The 21225-nt window shown below is 38.4% G+C and overlaps 1 protein-coding gene and 1 long non-coding RNA gene across 2 annotated transcripts; one reads left to right on the top strand and one right to left on the bottom strand.

Moving 5' to 3' along the window:
- Nucleotides 1-11598: 11598 nt before the first annotated feature.
- Nucleotides 11599-13089, bottom strand: LOC108372355 (uncharacterized). Its single transcript, XR_001848848.1, has 2 exons — nt 12788-13089; nt 11599-11786 (listed from the first exon to the last, which is right to left on the bottom strand). It is a non-coding gene; the product is annotated as an uncharacterized LOC108372355 (long non-coding RNA).
- Nucleotides 13090-15160: 2071 nt separating this feature from the next.
- On the top strand, nt 15161-19219 carry LOC108372353 (uncharacterized). The gene is made up of 2 exons (XM_017628018.1): nt 15161-15584; nt 18852-19219. Exons 1-2 carry the CDS (start codon nt 15161-15163, stop codon nt 19217-19219), a joined length of 792 nt encoding a protein of 263 aa, XP_017483507.1.
- Nucleotides 19220-21225: the final 2006 nt, after the last annotated feature.

Here is a 21225-nt window from a genome sequence, read left to right on the forward strand (position 1 = left end):
TGGTAGAGTTTTGGAAATTGGTATGGAGATGTACGAAATCAATCGCATAGCCTTGGAGAAAAATTTTAGCTATTGTAAAAACGGGTGTGACATCTCCCATACATACCGAATTTTTCATACTGCTTATCTCTAGACATTTTTTGGTAGAGTTCTAGAATTTTGTATGGAGATGTACGAAATAAATCGCATACTCTTGGAGAAAAATTGGAACTATTGGAAAAGGGGGCGTGGCATCTTCCATACAAACCGAATTTTTCATACTGCCTATTTTTGGAAGTGTTCATGGTAGAGTTCTGGAACTTGGTATAGAGATATACGAAATCAATCGCATACTCATGAAGAAAGAGGGCAGCTATTGGAAAGGGGGGCGTGGCACCTCCCATATAAATCGAACTGCATATCTCAGAAAGTATTCATGGTACAGTACTGGAACTTCGTATGGAGATATATATATAGTTGAAATCAAGCCCATACTCATGGGCCATTTGAAAAGGGGTGTGAGGCCTACAAACGTACCGACCTTTAGCTATCTTTGAATGAATTTTTTTATTCTTCTGTAGGTGTGTTTGTGAGTGATCTCCTCCTAAATGGTTGTACGGATTTTAACGAAACTTTTTGTGTATTTGAGTGGGTCTCTGGATGGTTTAGTTTCACAATTTAATCCGACAGTTGGCGCTGTAGTTGAGTTATTACTAAAAATCTTATTTATGATCCGATTTGGCTAATGTTTTAAATATGTATGCAATACTATTGCAAAAACGTGCTGCCAAGTGGTGCTGAAGTCGAGCTATTACTAAAAATAGCCAAGTGAGAAAAGGGGCCGTGAAGGTCAGATTAAATCGACCTGTTGCACCATTGAGTATATCGAACGCTCCTGCGTTGCAATTGGCACAATGGATGTGATTTTCCAATATTATTATGCGTTCAAACTTTTAAGGTATTTCGTCTGAAATAAGTATATGTATATTGCATTTCTGTAGAACAATGATTCGCACCCATTTTGAAATTGCCACCTACTATACTGTAAAGCTTCTAGGACATTCACTATAGAACCGGGTCATTGTTGCCGCCAGGGAGTGGAGAGGAAAAAATTTATTTCGCTTTGCGAATAACCGTGCTATGAAATGCCGCACAACTGGAGAATTTCAAGAACGGATATAACACTTTCCTTAGGTTATTTAAAGCGGCAAATGACCACCAAACCTTAATCTTAGCAGACAAATGTGCCAATGAAAATCGTAAATGTGAATTGTTAATGAAAATGTTGGACCAAAAAGTTTCAATAAAATATATAAAAATTTTGGGCGGGACGAAGTTCGCCGGGTCTGCTAGTATTTTTATAAATCAGTTTTTATACATACATATTTATGTATTTCAGTGAGAAGAATGCCTATAATACAATACAAAGTACCAAAGCTTTAGAGTTGAATATATTACAGTTCAAAGTACATAGATAAGGTTTGCTCATCCTCGCGTTCATCATACGCCCCGATAATCAAAAAAAAGTGTATCAGTGAGCAAGCTATGAAATAAGTAGTAATTAATTAATTTAGACTAAAAAAATGGAATTCATTTAAGAAAGAAAGTTTTGTTTTTACCTCGTTTTTTTCCACTTAACTTGTAACAATGTAAAGCATAATACTTTTAAAGTCATATGGTTTGTATATATGTATGCTTTCGATTGCTAGATAAGCAGTTTAATAAGTACAATTGCAAATAACCATATTGATGGCAAGGTTGCAACCAATTTGGTTTAGATACTAACAAAACTATTTATTAATGGTGAATACTCATATTTTTTGAACGATTGACAATTAACCGGGAATCAATACCCTGAACCATTATAAGTATTCGGTAAACCCTAAAATAGACATAAGGGAATCGAGTTGCCCAAATCATTCAATTTTGCTTTCAATTCTGAATATTGCTTGCAGATCGGTTTACCGAATGTGGAAATGTTGTAAGCAAAAGAAAAAAGATTTTCTTGCAAAGCAAAACACTGGAGTCTTTCTGTTGACCAGTGGCTGGGTGCGCAGATAAGCTAAGTAAACCAGCAAGCTGCTATACAAGTATGCTGCCTACTCCATCTCCTTACCAGCGAGCTTCGAGCATCAGCCTATTAATGCCACCATCCTAAATTGTTTACTTTTAACCTCGCGGCTAACAAACATTTAACGAAAATATGTGCTCAACTGAATCTTCAGCAAATGAAATATTCCAGTGGCCGTAACATAGTATTTAAGAGGTACGGAAGTGCCCGAAATGGTTCAGTAGACCCCAAAGCGGGAAAAAAATTCGCAAGCACTAAGCTAGGCCACGCAATTTCAAACATTTCTTAGAATGTGAGTCGCTTAAGTTTGTTTTGGGGATTTGGGGAAAATGAAGTGCGACCAGAATCATTGCAATGGAGGGCAAAAGACAAGCACTCGCTATATAATTCTATATAAACCGAAAACAGCGATCTATTTTGCCAAAAAAATAATAAAATTTTCACAACAAGCTAACACCGCTTACAAGTATTTTTGAAATATGATTCATCTTCATTTTACGGTTTTAAAAACCTCTTATGAAAAATCCCAACAACTATGCTCACTATTAATATAGTCCAAAGGATACTTCTATTCTGTTGAATTTTTGCACAAGTTTTTTTGTGCTTTGACTTGGCCAAATTTTCGATTAGCTAAAAATTAAAAAGCTTTTGTTCATACATATGTACGTTTGATAAATTTTTCTATTTCTTCCTTTCAGCTAAATAATGTGCACAATTCCCAAAATAAAAGTACTAGTGTTATTGCTGCGCACAAAAGATTTAATTATAGATATCAAAAAACGGCGCATAACGAAAAAAGTGAGGTACGGAAGCATACATACTTAGGTACCTATATCGTAACATTTGCATATGCAGAAATTTGTGTATGTGCAGAATAGGAACAAGCGATATAGGAACCGAAGGATATTCCGAGTATAGCAGCTTGTGCGATAATAGTTCAAGTACCAAGATTTTATCATACATATATGCATAGCTTTCCAAACTGAATTCCGATTCCTGCGAAACTGTCTTAGTTTTTTAAAAATTTCTATCTAAACCAACTAAATTGGTTGTCGCAATCGTTATCACTACAGCATAGCAATAATACTACGTTGTCCAGGTAGACAGACAGGCAGGCGGGCAGGCGAGTAGGCAGGTGTCCACTCATATTGTGTACACAGTACAAACTAGTAAATACATATGTACCTAAATACGTATGTACCAGCAACAACAACAACAGCAATTATACATTCTCTAATAGTTTGCTACCACCGACCGCTGCCTGCTGCGTTGTTGCGTTTTTGAATTTTCCGGTAATTTAAGCATTTCCTAGCCTGTACCAACAATTCGCTATCATTGGCATTGACCATAGCATTCACACAGTGACAGTGGCGCCTGAATATTTGCCATTTGGTTGCCATTAGCTGCGGTTTGGTCGTAAGTAGCGACAAATTTCAAACGAGTTTCTGTGTTCACAAATTACATCTACAAATTGGCAATGTACATAAATGCCGTTAAAACAAAATACGAGCTGAGTTCTCACAATGAACATCAGCTATGCAAAGCAAACTTAAATTGCCAGTAATAGTTGAGTATGTATTAGAGTCCAGCGCAAGTGTATTTGCCGCATTTCGTTCAATAAGTACTCCTTGCATTGTACTCTACTCCCAACACATTAGGGGTATTCTCCAAATCTTGCAAAGCCATTGCACGTAGCACGGATTGCACGGATTGCATAAATTGCAAACACACAACAAGAAAATTCATGGGAAACAACATTTCCTATCGCTGCAAAATATGCAACGTCGAAANTCTTTTTCCGCATACATACACTATTTGGCGTTGAGAGAGTAATTACTTGACGTACTTGCTATTACTCCACCAAAGTACGTACTCTACTTTCTCTCATCGCGTACGAGAGATATTTGCTGCTGCCAAAAGGGAGTAGCAAATCTACTCTCTGTATACTTGTAGTACGGTAAGTACTTGCGTATTAAATTTCAATTCTGGTTGTTAGCCTACTAGTTGATATCGTTTGCAGCGCTGGTCAGTGAAATTGAAAGAGTAAAAATAGAATATGGAAATCGACGATGTAAGGAAATGTTTACGGCCTTATTTATAAAAAATAACGTAGATTTAGACAGTTGTTTAATGTGACATTTTCATAAAACTTTTGTATTCAAGCAGCTTTTTAAATCTATGTATGTACTTAAATTTTTATGAAAGTATTATTTCTCGTCTCTAATTTTCTATAAAACTATTTGCAGTCATTAACCAACAAATAAGTTGTCAAAAACAATAACTTTAGCAATGCTGCTATACGAAATAAAATTATTAATGGCAAATCAAAATTTTGAAAAGTGCCGATTTTCACATTCGATAGTTGCACATGGTAGCGACGAGATGTACGAGCATTTTTTTCTTAAGAGCTGCATACTGATTTAAGAAATTTTTTGTAGAAGAAAATTTATTTTCCATTTATTGTGCGTAATTTTATATGAATTTTTAGTTTTTCTTGAGAGCCTTTACAAATAAAAAAAAATTCGGAATATGTACATAGATATATACATACATACGCAGCCATATAACTTGATTTCAAGACAAACGAATTTTCATTGGGCACGTTCAGAAGGCGCAACAGCTCAGTAACTGGTGCGATTGCACCTTCTGAACGCGTTGTTGCGTACTTCTGATCAACTGAATAGTTGCGTGTTAGATGATCGTAATATTTTTCTGATCATTTGAGACAACATGTTGGTGTGTACCTTTGAGAGTTGAATTTGACAGCTAATGTATGAAGTCGTTCAAAAGACGCATAACGATCACTGATTTTTGTTTAGCAACGGTTGCGCTCAACTGCTGCGCCTTCTCAACCTACCTATTGATAACTTTTTTTTTTTGATAACACTGCGACAGCTCAAATTGGTATTGAGTAAAACCAAATGCAAGATAGAGTTTTTGAATTTCATTGAGTTTTTTTAATAAATACTAAAATTAGAGGTGTATGAATGGCGAAAGAAAAACTTTATCCCATTTTTTTAAATCGAAACTACATTTTTACATATGTACATATGTACATGCATACATAAATATATTTAATATGAAATTGAAACTTTCACATCAATTTGCGCTATCTTCAAACCCATGGTTTCAATTGTACGCATATCGTCAGGGTTTTCCCCACAACTTGGTTTTGCTGCAGTGAAGCGACAGAACAAGTGACGAGAAAAAATATATGCGGACACTTACATATATATGTATCTATGCACATACGTATCTATGCACATACGTATCTATGCACATACGTATCTATGCACATACGTATCCATGAACCAAAAAGACAAGATCACGCGGGCTGGAGACTAGCCCGTTAGAATCGCATTTAGGAAAAAAGTTGGGCGACTTTGACATTAGCCGTTTATTTACATTTCTTCGTTGTTTACAATTTGGTGGTGGCTTTTTACTGCAATTTTCTTCATTTTCGCTTGTGACAACGTGTGTACACATAAGATAAAGAATAATTTAACACAACGGCATGATTTATAGAAGAATTTGCATAATAAAAATGATTTTTCATGCGTTCAACAATTTCGCGGTTTTCTCCGTTCTCTTCGTTGTTTACTTCTTACAACAAAGATGGCGTCGAGATTTCGGCAGCTAGAAAATAACTTTTTTCGTTCTTTCCTTCCCGCATGATCTTGTGTCTTTCGTTCATGATACGTATCTATGCACATACATACATATGTACTTAGGTATGTATATCAGCATTTTAGTTGAAAGTACGTTTTGCTCGTCGCTCTCTTCATCGCTCCACTACATTCCTGTCCTTAGTTTTATTCAGATACCACAAATGCGCGATTCAGAAAATTCTTCTATCATTCTTGCCACAAATGTATGTTTTCTTCGAAAATACTCAAGTACTACCAGTAGAGTACTCTACTGTCAAATACCTTTTACTCGCAGTAGTTGCGGAAGGCAAAGTAAATACTCTACGCGTCTTGCTATTGATCGGTAGTTTACGTACGCTTGCAGAAACTGGTTTATGCTTACACACACGACACCCGAACGATGAGAGTAAAGGAGGGAAAGTATTTGCGCGGCGATCGGATGTCTTGTTAGGCCCTTTAAATGGAATTGCGCAGGAGTTTAGTATGTATGTATGTATGTACATTTGACTTGTGTGCATGCGTGTAGTTATGTAAATATGTTGTATGAACAAGGATAGGCATGCCATGCATTTATTGTCGTTTACACAACGTGTGGCCTTACTATCTATGTATGTATGTACATAAGTGTTTAGCAAACCAATAGACATTTGGCGTTTTCGGTTGGCAATACACGCCTGCGTTAAGTAGTTAGACATTCCTTGTTTGAGGTTTGATGCCCTGCAGGAATTATTCAGTTTATAAAAAATATGTATAGTTAAACGATTCATTGAAATGCTGAAAATTTTATAAATATTTTAGTAGCTAAGGAATATATTTTTAAAACTTTTTTAAAAAATGGCCGCGAACAAAAGTCCTCCTATGAGGTGTAAATATTACTTGGATGTAATAACCCTGCAAAAATCGCGACTACTCCATTCATGCGTGTAAAGAGTACTCCCTAAGGACCAAAGAGTACTCCAAAATTAACCACAATTCATATAAAAAATATGGTCCAATTAACATTGCGATGTCCTAGGGCAGGACCATATACTCCATCCCTGCATTACATCAGAGTAGCACAAAACTACTCCAACATATTAACAATGGCATTATTGTTATATTTTTTCGTTTGTACACGGTTTTGTTCTTCACTTCTCAAATGCTTTTTCGAAATTAATAAAAACCAAGACAAAAATTAAAAATTACATGTTGCCTCTGACGGTATTCGAACCCGAACATGCTGGGAGCTAAGAACTAACAGCGAGCATCTCTACACGTTCAGCTATAGCCAGACATGCAAGTGTGCTTTCAAATGCTCAACTTCAATCACGTTTCGTTAAAACACGAGCAGTGATCGGATAACAAACAATAAGCTGGCGCAGAGACACGAGTTGGTCCGCTACAGCAGAGGAACACTTTTGTAAGTACTCCAATTTACCACAAATAGACTACATGGTCCAACGATTTTTGCAGGGAAGAGCTGCACTATGGTTTTTCAGGCACGGGCAGTGTTGTTCTGATACCGCCTTGTACTCGATTCCTGTGCTTTTTAAAAATATCGAAGAAAAGTATTGATACTATAAATGTATGGAGAGAAGTAGGTACTCGATACTTACTCGTACCGAACTCATACCAACATTCCGTAGAAATGATTATATAAATTCAAATAGCCTGCGTATGTTTATACATACGTATTTGTATATATTTCCATATAAACTTACGAACTCATTTCATATTTCCCTTGTTAGAAGGGCACTCCCATGCGACTAGTTTTGTGATTTNCAAATGTATGGAGAGAAGTAGGTACTCGATACTTACTCGTACCGAACTCATACCAACATTCCGTAGAAATGATTATATAAATTCAAATGGCCTGCGTATGTTTATACATACGTATTTGTATATATTTCCATATAAACTTACGAACTCATTTCAGAGCCAGAAAAGTCTCAGAATTGTGAGTTGGAACCCCCTTATCAACTCATAAAAAAAGAGTCAGAAAAGGGCATATTTCCCTTGTTAGAAGGGCACTCCCATGCGACTAGTTTTGTGATTTTCTTTATCCGTCTAATAAGGGGTTATTACGGAAAATGTTCCTCATACGCCATGTACTAGTATGTACGGTAGGGACACGTACAATATGGCGTATCCTGCTTCTATTTTATACAAAATATTATTGCAAATTTTGATATAACCATTCAGCATTTGTTCATTTATGCATCGATATTTATCGTTAGTAGCTTGATTTTGCAAAAATTACAAAATATTAGTTGTTTTTTTATTTAAATTTCTATGCTAATGTTTTACTTTTTGACGGGATATATTTCTCCTTTTTCTGCTGGCTCCCATAGTTCACTCCCAATACCAAACTTAGTGATTTAGGCATATCTATAGGAAACATTTTTTTTACTACTGAAGACGAAGTACCTTCTGTCATCAAACAAACAGTCAGCGCATTCGCATTTCGGCACCCACGTCACTGTTGACATTTATAAATTCGAGGATGTAGAGAAGTTCATTTACTTTTGAACCAGCATTAACACTATAATAACGTCAGCGTGGAAATTCAATGCAGAATCACTCTTGCCAACAAGGGCTACTTTGGGCTGAGTAGGCAATTCAGAAGTAAAGTCCTCTCTCAACGTACGAAAACCACACTATATAAGTCATTCATCATACCCGTGCTGGGATATGGCGCAGACAACATCCCATGCGGCGGCTGTTGGAGTATTTGAGAGAAAGATTTACGTGCCTTTCCGCGTTGGCGACGGCGAGTACCGCAGACGATGGCATGATGAGCTGTATGAGCCTTGCAACGATATAGACATAAGTAGTCCAGCGAATTAAAATACAGCGGCTCCGCTGGCTTGGCCATGTCGTTCGAATGGAAACCGGCGTTCCAGCTCTGAAAGTATTCAACTCGGAACTCGCTGGTGTTAGCAGAGGAAGAAGGAAGCCCCCACTGTAATAGAAAGACCTGGTGGAGAATGACTTGGCTTTACTTGGCATTTCCAATTGGCATCAGTGGGCACAGAAGGGAAACGACTGGTGTGCTTATACGGCTACTGTTTCGGCGTCGGCATGTAATGAGCATAAAACAGGGATTGACAGCTTGCATGTATTCGATTTTTTTTTATGAGTGTCCTCTAAAGGCAGGTGTGAAAATCGAGATGCGAATATGTTGGCGGCATTGTTACATGAGGATTTATTCCTGCACAGAAACTCCGGCTATTTTAGAAAAACTCGGATATTTTATTGTGGATATAACGCAAGCCTGCACTATAGAAATTTAAGCAAGTACCGCTTTGATTACCGTAGCGTATTAATTTTTTTATGCAATGGAATAACTTTAAAGGAAAAGCGTCCATCGTAGTTAATTCAATAACAAATTGTAGCAATTAAAAACGCCTTTGTTTTTTTTTTGGAAATTATTTAACTTTTCCATTGGTCTTTGGTTTAAAGTTCAGCTGTATCATATCAATAGTCAGTTGTTAACATTAAGACATGCATACATACATATATGCAGCATTATCCTTTCACACATACATAAATAAGTAAACCCTCAAATAGGATTCAATTACCATGGCTTGCTTGGTGAAGCTGAAATATACTTTCGAATTTCAACAACTAACCGGGCGATCAAATACCAAATACCCATTTCGCATACCCATCACGACATCTACTCGTACATATGTCAACTAACATTGAAGTGGCTGCATAATAATTTATATTTATAATTCATTTCGGTGTGTTGGAAATGCAGTTGAATCCAATATCTATTTACACTTAGGTTAATACGAAAAATTACAAAAGCAAATATAGCGGTAGCTAGAAATATTTTCATATGTTACGCTAGATGGCAGTATCGAAGTGATGGCCTTTCTTACTCCAGAGCAAAAATACACATCTGCTTCCAAAAGCCACCTGTTGTGCTAAGCATTCGCAGTGAATAAATAAATTGTTACAGAGAATGTACAATAGTATTACGATATATAATGTATTTAATTAAAACATACATAAAAATATGGTTTTCTTCGCTAAATCAGCCAAATACTTATCTAAATTTGGGCAAATAAAGGCACATACGGGTAGTAGCGCCAAAATAATTTTCATTTTCCCTTTCCTATGTTATGTGTGAGATCAAAGAGTAGTTAATTCATATGTTCATACATAAAATCCTGTTGGTAGGATTATTAATTGTTAAGCAGTCACCATTAACAGTGTAAAGGTTTTGTAGCTTTAAGTGTCCTTTCACACTTTTGCCCATACAATTTAATGTAAGCAAATATATGTACATACCAGGGATTGGCAAAGGGTGCTGTTTTTGTGACTTTAAGCCTACTCACGTTAAAAACGGAGGATGAACGAACACCACCGCAAAGCGTGCTGTCTTGCAAATACAGCCACCACAAGTGAACGATGCTTATAACAGCTCATACTGATATTGACTTCGGCAAATCTGTACTCCGAATGATCGTGCACGAAACCAGCAACCGCCGTATTTGATCGACTGCCAAAAGCACGATACTGCTTTGGACGGTTGCCGAAAGCATGACAGCTTATGTGAAAGACTGGCGAAGGCAAGATGCCGCAGTTAGCTAACTTGATTTGTTGCAGAAGTCAAGCCGCCGCCTTGGTTTGTTGCTGAAGGCGCGTTTGACGTGTTGCCGAAGTGATGATACTGTAGTTCAAAAACATTCAAAGACACTTGCTTGTTTGAAATGAAGCATTGATATGTACATACATACATACTTACGTACGTATGCATATTCACAACTAGCCAGCAGTGAGCAATGCAATTGAATGGTAGACGCGCTATAAATACATACATGCATACGAGACGATAAATTACCCTTACCACATTCGTCGTCATTTCAGCAACAAGTCAGATGATTTTCAGCAACAAGTCAGATGATTTTCAGCAACAAGTCAAATGGCTTTCAGCAACAAGTCAGATGATTTTCAGCAACAAGTCAAACGACTTCTGCAACAAATGATGACTCTCATGTTTTCGGAGCCGTTCAACTGCTGGTTTGCTGGTTTCGTGCACGATCATTCAGAGTACAGATTTGCCGAAGTCAATATCAGTATGAGCAGTTATAAGCATCGTTCACTTGTGGTGGCTGTATTTGCAAGACAGCACGCAATGCGCTCGTATTCAGTCATCCTCTAATTTCGTTTAGGTATCGATACTACTAAGCCAAAGCCGCTGCTCAGTCATACAAAGCAGCGGTATTGAATGAGTATGAACAGTTGACGATCAACCAAAGCCATTCCCTGGTACATACTCACCTGTAAAATTACAGTGCGTCGTATTTGTGTATGCAGTAGCATATATTTGCTGCAGGCTAATTCACACCAACGCAAAACAATTCTGCAAATGTTAGTACAATTTTAATGCCTCTAAACGTGCTCGGAAACTTATACGTACACACGTACTTACATACATATGAACGTATATACATACTTACATGCAAATATACATTTTACTAAACATGCCTTTGTGGTACTTAACCAGAAATATACAAAAATCTCTACTTAAGTGTTTGCATTTTTTGACTAACTGCATTCTTGCATATGCATAAAGCATTTTACATCCGATGACATAGAAAATAATATGCAATATGATATGGGTAAATGTGAATTTAATTTAAATTGAAAGTGCTAAAATGTTCTGGAAAACACACAGGTTTTGCTCAGAGGCGGTTACTGAAGCGGAATGCAGTGCCGACAATTCCCATTAGTGCGTCTGCAAATCCAGTTCAGCAAGACGAAAACAGTCCCAAAAATTTTGCGAATGAGGTGCTTCCAGCTCAGCAAGACGAAAATACTCCCTCAAACGTAGCGAATGAGTTGTTTGAAGGTAAAGTTATATTTTAAAACTTAGATAGTAAATAATAGCCAAGTAAATTATTTTTTTTGTTTAATTAGCAATGTCGTCAGACATTAAAAAGTTGGCCAGGTATCTTATTAACCTCAGGGGCCAGGTTGTACAATCAACTTTAGCAAGTTCTAGTTCGTCTTTGTCGTAAGCGTATATCCACACAGGCAGGCCCAGCGAAGACCCCACGATGACCAAGAGTGGTGGCTTACAACTTGAAACAGAAAAACTAAGACGCAAAGAATTACACAATGACAATATTAGAAGTAAACACGTAAGATAATCAACTAACTCTAAGTAACTTAAACTGACATCAAAAAGCAATTTAGGCACTTCAGAAATTTGGAATTACACCAATCAAAAATTAATAATCCACTTCTTTTTTTTTTAAACAGAATACATAGACTCCATTCTTAATTAATATTATTCTTATACATTAATTTATTTATATATTTTTTTTAAATAATTTGTACTCAAATTGTACTTTAGTAAGCACTACAAGGGTGCGAATCACAACCATACAAATGCAATACAATCATTTGATGAACAGTCTTTTGCAATACATATCACAACTTCGAAATTCAATTACTCAAACTTATATTTTTTTTTTTCCTCCAAAACTCTACTCTTTAATATACATAACTATATGTACAAATATATTACTATACTTATTATTAATTTATATTTTAATCTCATTATCCCTAAAGGACTTTGTCCAGCTTTACCTTGTGTAGAAAGTGTATTAGCTCACTAAAATGATACAAATTAGAATTATTAAAAAAATCTTTTAAATTATTACAGTTGTTAAAAAAGGTATACGTGCTTCTAGCGGCTGAAAATTTACTACAATGAAAAATAAGGTGATCACTAGTCTCTCTGATTCCACATACATCACATAAATCATTAACACCTCTCAGAAATTTGCTTTAAAAAGTCCTACCGTATGTGTACCCCATCATCAACCTGTTAACTAATTTGATATCATGAACACCAAAATTACATTTTTTGTCAGTAAACCAAGGACGCCTTTTGATATCACTGATATTACCCGCAAAAAAAACTACCTTTAGTACAACTAATTTCTCTAAACTCCATTTCCCACTCAGTCCAAATAGCGCTTTGAATTTTACATACAGCCTCCCCCAAGGTGAGATCCATTTTGATGGGTAATCCCTCACTAACTGCAGCCCTTGCAAACTGATCCGCTTTCTCGTTAACTCCAATACCTACATGACTAGGCACCCACACCAACATGGCACTGACGCAATTTGAACCAAGTAAATTACAGATGAGAACCAGGAAAATTGCCCTCTTTATATAAATGCCGCGACATCACCACCTCGCGACTTCTCCTTTTATGACAGCACCATGCAAGAAATTGAGGTGTTGAAAGCGAAAGTGTAAGTTTAATAGATTTACTTCCACATATCGTTCCTTTGCTACAATACAAACACTATTTTTAGACAACGATCACAACGGGAAAATAATGTGCTTAATAAATAAATAGTAAGCAGTGTACCGAAATTAGGGATGCAAACGATGCATCGATGTTTTTGAAACATCGATAATATCGGCTCAAAATTCGATGTTTGCCATCGATATTTACAATTTTCTAAAATTGCTAAATTGACGATACATCGAGGTCAGTTTCAACGATGTTTTGAAAATCGAATTTAGTGTGACTCACACTTCCTTTTGATACACAAACCCATTATTTTTCTAAAAATTTGTTTTAATCATTCTTTAGTATGCAGTTTTTGGAATGCCCTACACTTAAAACAGACCGACCACCCGTATGTGAAACATTTATTGTTCTGCGATAGAAAATACTCATTATGCGGGCTCATAAAATTCCAAAGAACTCAGTCCTTATAAACTTGGGACCCAACGGCCTCACCATTGTATGAATTTACATTATACATATCGTCGTTTAAAGTACAAAACCGCGTATCGTCATTCTTCAAAACCGCGTAACTGACATTGGCTGCCAAAAATTGGATTTGCTCACACAAGCTCTTGGCTCAATCCCTATCCATTCGTCCTAATATATTTTCTAGCCAGGAATACGATTGCTTTATAAAAAAGAGAACCATTTTGAAATATGAGTGTTTTTATCACATTACATATTACTACAACTTCACATACGCGGTTTTGCATTTTGCTGATACGCGGTTTTGCATTTTGTTAATACGCGGTTTTGCACTTTAAACGACGATATATACATATCTGAAATGCAAAATAACGTAACAACGTCGTCACTGAAATGCAAAAAGTTCTAACTTATAAAAAAATTCAAAATTCACTTTTTGATTGCTATGACGGATTTCATCGAATTACAACTCCCCACATCGTTGTATGCAAAAACAAAATTGTCACGACTTTTTCCATTTCAGTGACGATGTTGTTACGCTATTTTGCGTTTCAGGTGACGATATGTATGTTTTAGTAGAAGGTTAATTAAATACAGGGAAATTTTCCCTCACTGCATAACAGAAGACTAAGGCTGTTCAGGATGTTGTGGAAATGGTCTGGGATTTCCAGTTGGAATTGCATTTGCAAAGTTTAAGCTGGCTGCCATAGCAACCGTGTGCATTTTATTGTTGTGAATTTACAAATGCAACGAATATGCAAATGCAAGAGCATATGCACAAGATGCTGAGCCGCCCTACTGTATTGTTTTGGATTGAAAAATATTAAATGTATCTTAATCCCACTAGAGCCTAACAAATTGTCAAACATCGGAAACCATCAATGTATCGATGATTTTCTGGCGATGTATTTTGGCATCGATGTTGATTTCTCCGATGTACCGAGACATCGATGTATCGATGTTACTCCTCAAAATTTGCATCCCTAACCGAAATTGCAAAGTTGAAGCATGATTTGGAACTGCAGCCTAGTTTGCATATTCCCTTTATTCTTACATTGTAATTTTTTAGAACATAAACCTAACTGTAGTCCGTTTTCCTTTTACCCTTACGAAACGGTAAGCTACATGCAAATCATTTTTAATTTTGTCACGCCACTCGAGAATTGGTCTTACGCTTTGCTATACACGCGTCTTAACTACTGCTCTAATTTGGTGAAACAATTTTAAAGTTTAAATAAAGAATTCATACATTTGTTAAATTTAACCGTCCAAGCGTTTTTATTGCGGTAGAAAGCTAGCCCAAGCTACAGTTACGGCGATACGCGATACTGAAGCCATAAACTGGTGACCCCGTACAACGTTTGAAGGTCGGATGTGAGACTCCGTTATAACGCTATTAAACACAGTTATAAAATCACGCGATAGAAAATTTAACTGCTAATATGATCACCAATTCCGATAGCGGAATTTCATCAGAACCGACGAATGCTACACCGTTTCAGAACCCCCGCTATTCCGAGGGGATGCAACCGACACCCGAGAGACAAGCTGCCGCTGTTTATGCTCGCTTACCAATCCCCACCATGTCCAGCAATAATATCGAGGCATGGTTCACCTCGATGGATTTTTGGTTCACCGCTTCTGGGATTACGTCCGACAAATAGAAGGCAGCAACCGTGTTTGCAGCACTCGACCCCACAGTGATTGGCCAATTATCGGGGGTGATCGCATCAATGCCGCAACAGGATCGGTTTGAGTACGTCAAAGCGAAAATAACCGAGCATTTCGCCGATAGCGAACAGAGGCGCTTAAATCGACTTCTTTCCGAGCTTCCACTCGGAGATAAAAAGCCCTCCGAATTATACTTCGAAATGAAGCGTGTCGCCGGGAGTACACTAGGGGAAGCTGCCTTGAAGGGTCTCTGGACTAAGCGACTCCCAGAATTCGCCCAACCGGTCGTAGCTGCCTCGTCGGGCACCGCTACGGAATTTACAAAAATTGCAGACTCAATCATAGACGCAGTTGTTCCACATCAGGTTAATGGAGTGGAATCGAGAGTTACCAACGAAATAAATCAACTACACGCAACTGTAGAAGACCTAGGCAAACGACTTGATAGATTTTCCGTACTTTCTCGCTGTCGCCAACAGTCTGCCAGTAAGTATCGCTCTCGAAGCACGAACCGATCTGAACGAGGAAGTAGTCCGGTATCATCTGCCAGCTCACAATGCTGGTACCACCAAAAGTACGGTAAAAACGCTCGCAAGTGCCGCAGCCCATGCCGCTATAGACACCGTGCAGCTGCGCTTACGACAGAGAAGGGAGAACTATGACTAAAAAACCACGTGGAGCTACAGTGCGATTCGTTTGTCGCACAGCGTAGAGTTTTTCGCCTCAAAGTAAAAGACCGAATTTCAAAGACGACATTCCTCATCGATACGGGGGCCGACGTATCGATCCTACCGCTAGCCTCACCATCATGCGATATTCGTCCTAGTGCCTTGAAACTTTATGCTGCCAACGGGGCTGCCATCAGAGTTTTAGGCGAAAAGCGGATGAAACTTGATCTCGGTCTTCGGCGTGAGTTTATCTGGTCATTTGTAATCGCCGATGTGACCCAACCTATCATCGGCGCTGATTTCATAAAATATTACGATCTTCTTATAGATATGCGTCGGAATAAGCTCATCGACAACATGACATCCCTAGCATCGCCTCTATCGCCAACTATAAAATATAACGCAACAGAGTTGAAAACGTTCACGATTGTTGGGGTTTTCAGCGAAATTTTAGCAGAATTTCCGAACATCACAAAGTTGGCACCACTCGCCTCCAGGTCAAAATCAACAATTTGTCATCGAATTCAAACGACAGGGCAGCCAGTGTTTTGTAGACCGCGTCGCCTTCCGCCTGACAAACTGGAAGCAGCAAAATCCGAATTCGACTTCTTACTGAAAGCTGGAATTTGTCGCGCATCTAGCAGCAATTGGTCAAGCCCACTCCATATGGTTAAAAAAAGCGATGGAACCTGGAGGCCATGCGGAGATTATCGGGCGCTCAACGCTCAGACGGTACCCGATCGGTATCCACTGCCATACCTAACGGACTTTGCTAATGTTCTCTGCGGAAAATCGATTTTTTCGAAGATCGACCTGCAAAGAGCATTCCATCAGGTACCAATTCACCCCGACGACGTGGAAAAGACCGCCATTACGACGCCATTTGGTTTGTATGAGTTTCAATTTATGACTTTCGGGCTGTGCAACGCAGCACAGACGTTCCAGCGCCTAATAGACGAAGTGCTGCGGGGCCTCGACTTTGTTTTTCCATATATCGATGATATTTGCGTAGCTTCGTCATCAATCGAGCAACATCAGCAACACTTACGTTTACTGTTCAAGCGATTACAGGAAAATAATCTGACAGTAAATATTTCTAAGTGCGTATTTGGGAAAACGGAAATTAAGTTCCTGGGTCATCTCGTCGATTCACAAGGAATCAAGCCTCTTCCGGAAAAAGTTGCATCAATGTTAAGTTTTCCTAAACCAACAGTAGCCAAGAACTTGAAACGTTTTATAGCCATGCTGAATTTTTATCGGAAATTTCTTCCCCATGCCGTAGACTATCAGTCTAAACTCCAGGNCATCTCGTCGATTCACAAGGAATCAAGCCTCTTCCGGAAAAAGTTGCATCAATGTTAAGTTTTCCTAAACCAACAGTAGCCAAGAACTTGAAACGTTTTATAGCCATGCTGAATTTTTATCGGAAATTTCTTCCCCATGCCGTTGACTATCAGTCTAAACTCCAGGAACTGATCGAGGGAAACAAAAGAAACGACCTTACACCACTAGTTTGGAATACCGAAGCCGAAGCAGCATTTCGGCGCTGTAAAAAAGAACTTGCAAACGCTACCTTGCTTTTTCATCCCTCAGCAAACGCAGAATTGTCTCTGCACACAGACGCCTCGGATTTTGCCGTGGGTGCTGCTTTGCATCAAGTAGTCGACGGCGCATTCCAACCCCTAGCATTTTACTCGAAAAAGCTAACACCGGCCCAGAGTAAGTATAGTACGTATGACCGAGAGCTGACCGCAATGTTTCAAGCGCTTTCACACTTTCGGTACATGATTGAAGGACGACGTTGCCATCTACTTACGGATCATCGCCCTCTTGTTTTCGCCTTTAAGCAGAAGCTAGAAAAAACGGCCCCGCGCCGTGCACGCCAACTTGATTTCATCGGACAGTTTACGACGGACATAAGGCACATATCGGGAGAAGCCAACGTCACTGCAGATTTGCTTTCACGAATACAGGCACTGGATCAAGTCATAGATTATCGTGCGATTGCACACGCACAACAAAACGACCAGGAGCTCCAAACATTGTTGACATCAGGTACAAATCCAAAATTTTCACTAACACTAAAACCTTTTGTTCTCCCAGGAACGAACGTCGAGGTAATTTGCGACACATCGACACCGAAAATACGCCCGTATATTCCGAAAGAATTTCGCAACCAAATCGTGTCTAAAATACACAACTTGTACCATCCTGGAGTACGCGCCACTACAAAGTTGGTCACTGCACGTTTTGTTTGGAAAAGCATAAAAAAGCACACCTCGGAAATTGTGAAAACGTGTGAAGCATGTCAACGATCAAAAGTTCATCGCCACACGAAATCTCCTCTGGTTAAATACGAACCACCTCAGGGGAGATTTACACACATTAACATCGATATCGTTGGCCCCTTTCCATTATGTGAAGGCCAGCGATGTTGCCTAACGATCATCGACCGCTTTACACGTTGGCCGGAAGCAGTTCCCATTCCCGATATGACTGCCGAAACTGTCGTCAAATCATTAATGACGCACTGGATATCGAGATTCGGTGTTCCCGAACGCATAACATCAGACCGTGGCCGGCAGTTGCAGTCCGCAATATTTCAGGAACTTATTTCTTTGATTGGAACGACTCATCTGCGAACTACGTCGTATCATCCCCAATCCAACGGCATAATCGAACGATGGCACCGATGTCTAAAGTCAGCAGTTCTTTCCCATGACTCCAGCAAGTGGATACATTATCTCCCTTCGATCCTACTTGGCCTTAGAGTAGTTTTCAAACCAGATATTGGCGCATCTCCAGCGGAGCTCGTCTACGGAACAACTTTGAAAGTTCCTGGCGAATTTTTCCACCCGACCAAACCCGCTGAACTGACCAGCGACACAGTAGCGGGATTTCGAAAGTCAATGGATAAACTACGCCCGACTGATACCGCACACCATTCGCCTCCAACAACTTTCGTTTCTCAAATGCTACGGTCAGCAACACGTTTTTGTCAGAAATAATTCAGTGCGCCCCGCGCTGACTAATCCTTACGACGGCCCATACGCAGTAGCACGTAAAACGTCGAAATATTTCACAGTAGTCATCCGAGGTCGGCCAAGCAACATAAGTCTGGACAGGCTTGAACCAGCATTTTTAACAAGGTCCGATATCGAAGCGTCACCAAACGTAATCCAGCCGCACCCAGATGAGCACAACAACAACACATTGACGAAACCTACAACAAGCGGTACCCAAAAGCCGCACTCAGATGAGCACAACAACGCATTGACGAAACCTACAACAAGCGGTACCCAAAAGCCGCACTCAGATGAGCAAAACAACGCATCGACGAAACCTACAACAAGCGGTAGCCAAGAGCTGCAAGCAGATGGGGAAAACCACAATGCATCGGCGAAATTTACGCGTGTAGGTCGCCGAGTAAAATTCCCCAGTCGTTACATGTAGCTTTCGTCTGGAGGGGGAATTATGTGGAGCACCCTGTTGCTTAGCACCAACAGCCCTGAATTCATATTCACCTACGCTACAATATCATACATTCGTTTAAATATCATTTCGTATTTTGTACTCTTTTCATTTGCCTAGTTTGCATATTCCCTTTATTCTTACATTGTAATTTTTTAGAACATAAACCTAACTGTAGTCCGTTTTCCTTTTACCCTTACGAAAACGTAAGCTACATGCAAATCATTTTTAATTTTGTCACGCCACTCGAGAATTGGTCTTACGCTTTGCTATACACGCGTCTTAACTACTGCTATAATTTGGTGAAACAATTTTAAAGTTTAAATAAAGAATTCATACATTTGTTAAATTTAACCGCCCAAGCGTTTTTATTGCGGTAGAAAGCTAGCCCAAGCTACAGTTACGGCGATACGCATAAAGACTGAAGCCAAATACATATACTCATACTGTTCAATTAGGACTTATGTCTAAATGGAAACAGCCAGTGTTTTAAGATTTTGATCGTAAGATGACGGATGATGTGATCCTAAGAATTTTAGAAAAATGCTATAGCTGCGGATATAATGTTGTAGCAATGGTGTGTGATCTTGGAGGAACAAACAGATCTCTTTTTAATGAATTTAATGTTAACGAAGATAACCCGTGGTATATTAAAATTTCAATAGGTATTTCATAGGCTTATTGATCCCTTTTATGTGCAAGAAAACACTGTTCTTCACGTTTTTACCCGACGTTTCGCTAAATTCTTTAGCATCTTCAGGGGTGTTTTATTCTCCTTTTATTTTCACATCAACATACATATAAATAGACATACAATTTAAAATTAGTAATGACACACAAAATTTTTGTGAACAGTTCTACAAACAATACACAAAAACAATCACAGATTTTTAAAGGATTTTTAAAATTTTGCACTTACATATGAACACGAGTTTCAAAATTCACGTACATATATAAACAAATAAATAACATAAAAACTTGAACTAATTGGTCCGCATCGATACCAACGTCGTGTGGTACACTTGTCATACTGTTGATTTTAGCTATAAACATAATAAATAAGCAGTCGCGATGTCATCCGTGTCTTCCTTTTTGATCATTGTCTTGTCCCTCTTCTGTAATATCCGTAAGCTTTCCAACGTGAATCTTGTTCTCTCCCTCTTTTCTTTCTCTATTATTTTCGTTTTAGTTACATCAGCTGTGTGTCCGCTTGCTGATATGTGTTGTGATAGTGCCGTGTTGCTCTTGTTCTTCTTGATGTCCGCTTCAGGCTCCGATAAGCGAACTGCAAGCGGCCTTTTTGTCGTTCCAATGTAAATTTTATTACACTTTTCGTTTTCACTTCCTTCGCATGTTATTTCGTACACTACGTTATTTTGTTGGTGCGGCTCTATTGGAGTTTTTGTTTTGGTAAATACTGAAGACAACGTGTGATTTGATCGGTATGCTAGTATTGTATTTTGGTTGTTAGTGTATTTCTTGCGATCAAATTTTTCGCTGAGTCTAGGTACGTATGTTACACTGTAGTAGCGTTTTGTCTCATTATTAGTTGTTGTGATCGTAGGGTTATTGCGTTTGTCATTAATTTGTGTTGTTATTTGTTTAACTAGGCTATGAATTATGTGCTCCGGGTAGTTGTTACTTCTAAGAATGTTGAATATTTTCTTTATATTTGTGTCATGAAATTGTTGATGGCTTATTTTTAGTATCTTATTAATTAAGTTCTTAGCAGTATTAATTTTGTACTTAGAGGGTTGTGACGACAAATAATTTATTAAACGTCCCGAGGATGTAGGTTTCGAATACCAGTCAAGTATTAAAGTCATTTCATCTATGGATCATAACGTCTAAAAATGGGATCCGGAAATTTGCCTCTGTTTCTATTGTGAACTGCAATTTTCGATGATATTTGTTGAGTGTTTTCAATATAATGTCCACATCCTTTCGTTTAACTATGGCAAAAATGTCATCCACATATTTTACTATAA

The sequence above is a fragment of the Rhagoletis zephyria genome, unplaced genomic scaffold (assembly GCF_001687245.7).
Source record: "Rhagoletis zephyria isolate East Lansing unplaced genomic scaffold, Rhagoletis_zephyria_1.1 Rzeph_scaffold_05677, whole genome shotgun sequence".
NCBI classification, from domain to species: domain Eukaryota; kingdom Metazoa; phylum Arthropoda; class Insecta; order Diptera; family Tephritidae; genus Rhagoletis; species Rhagoletis zephyria.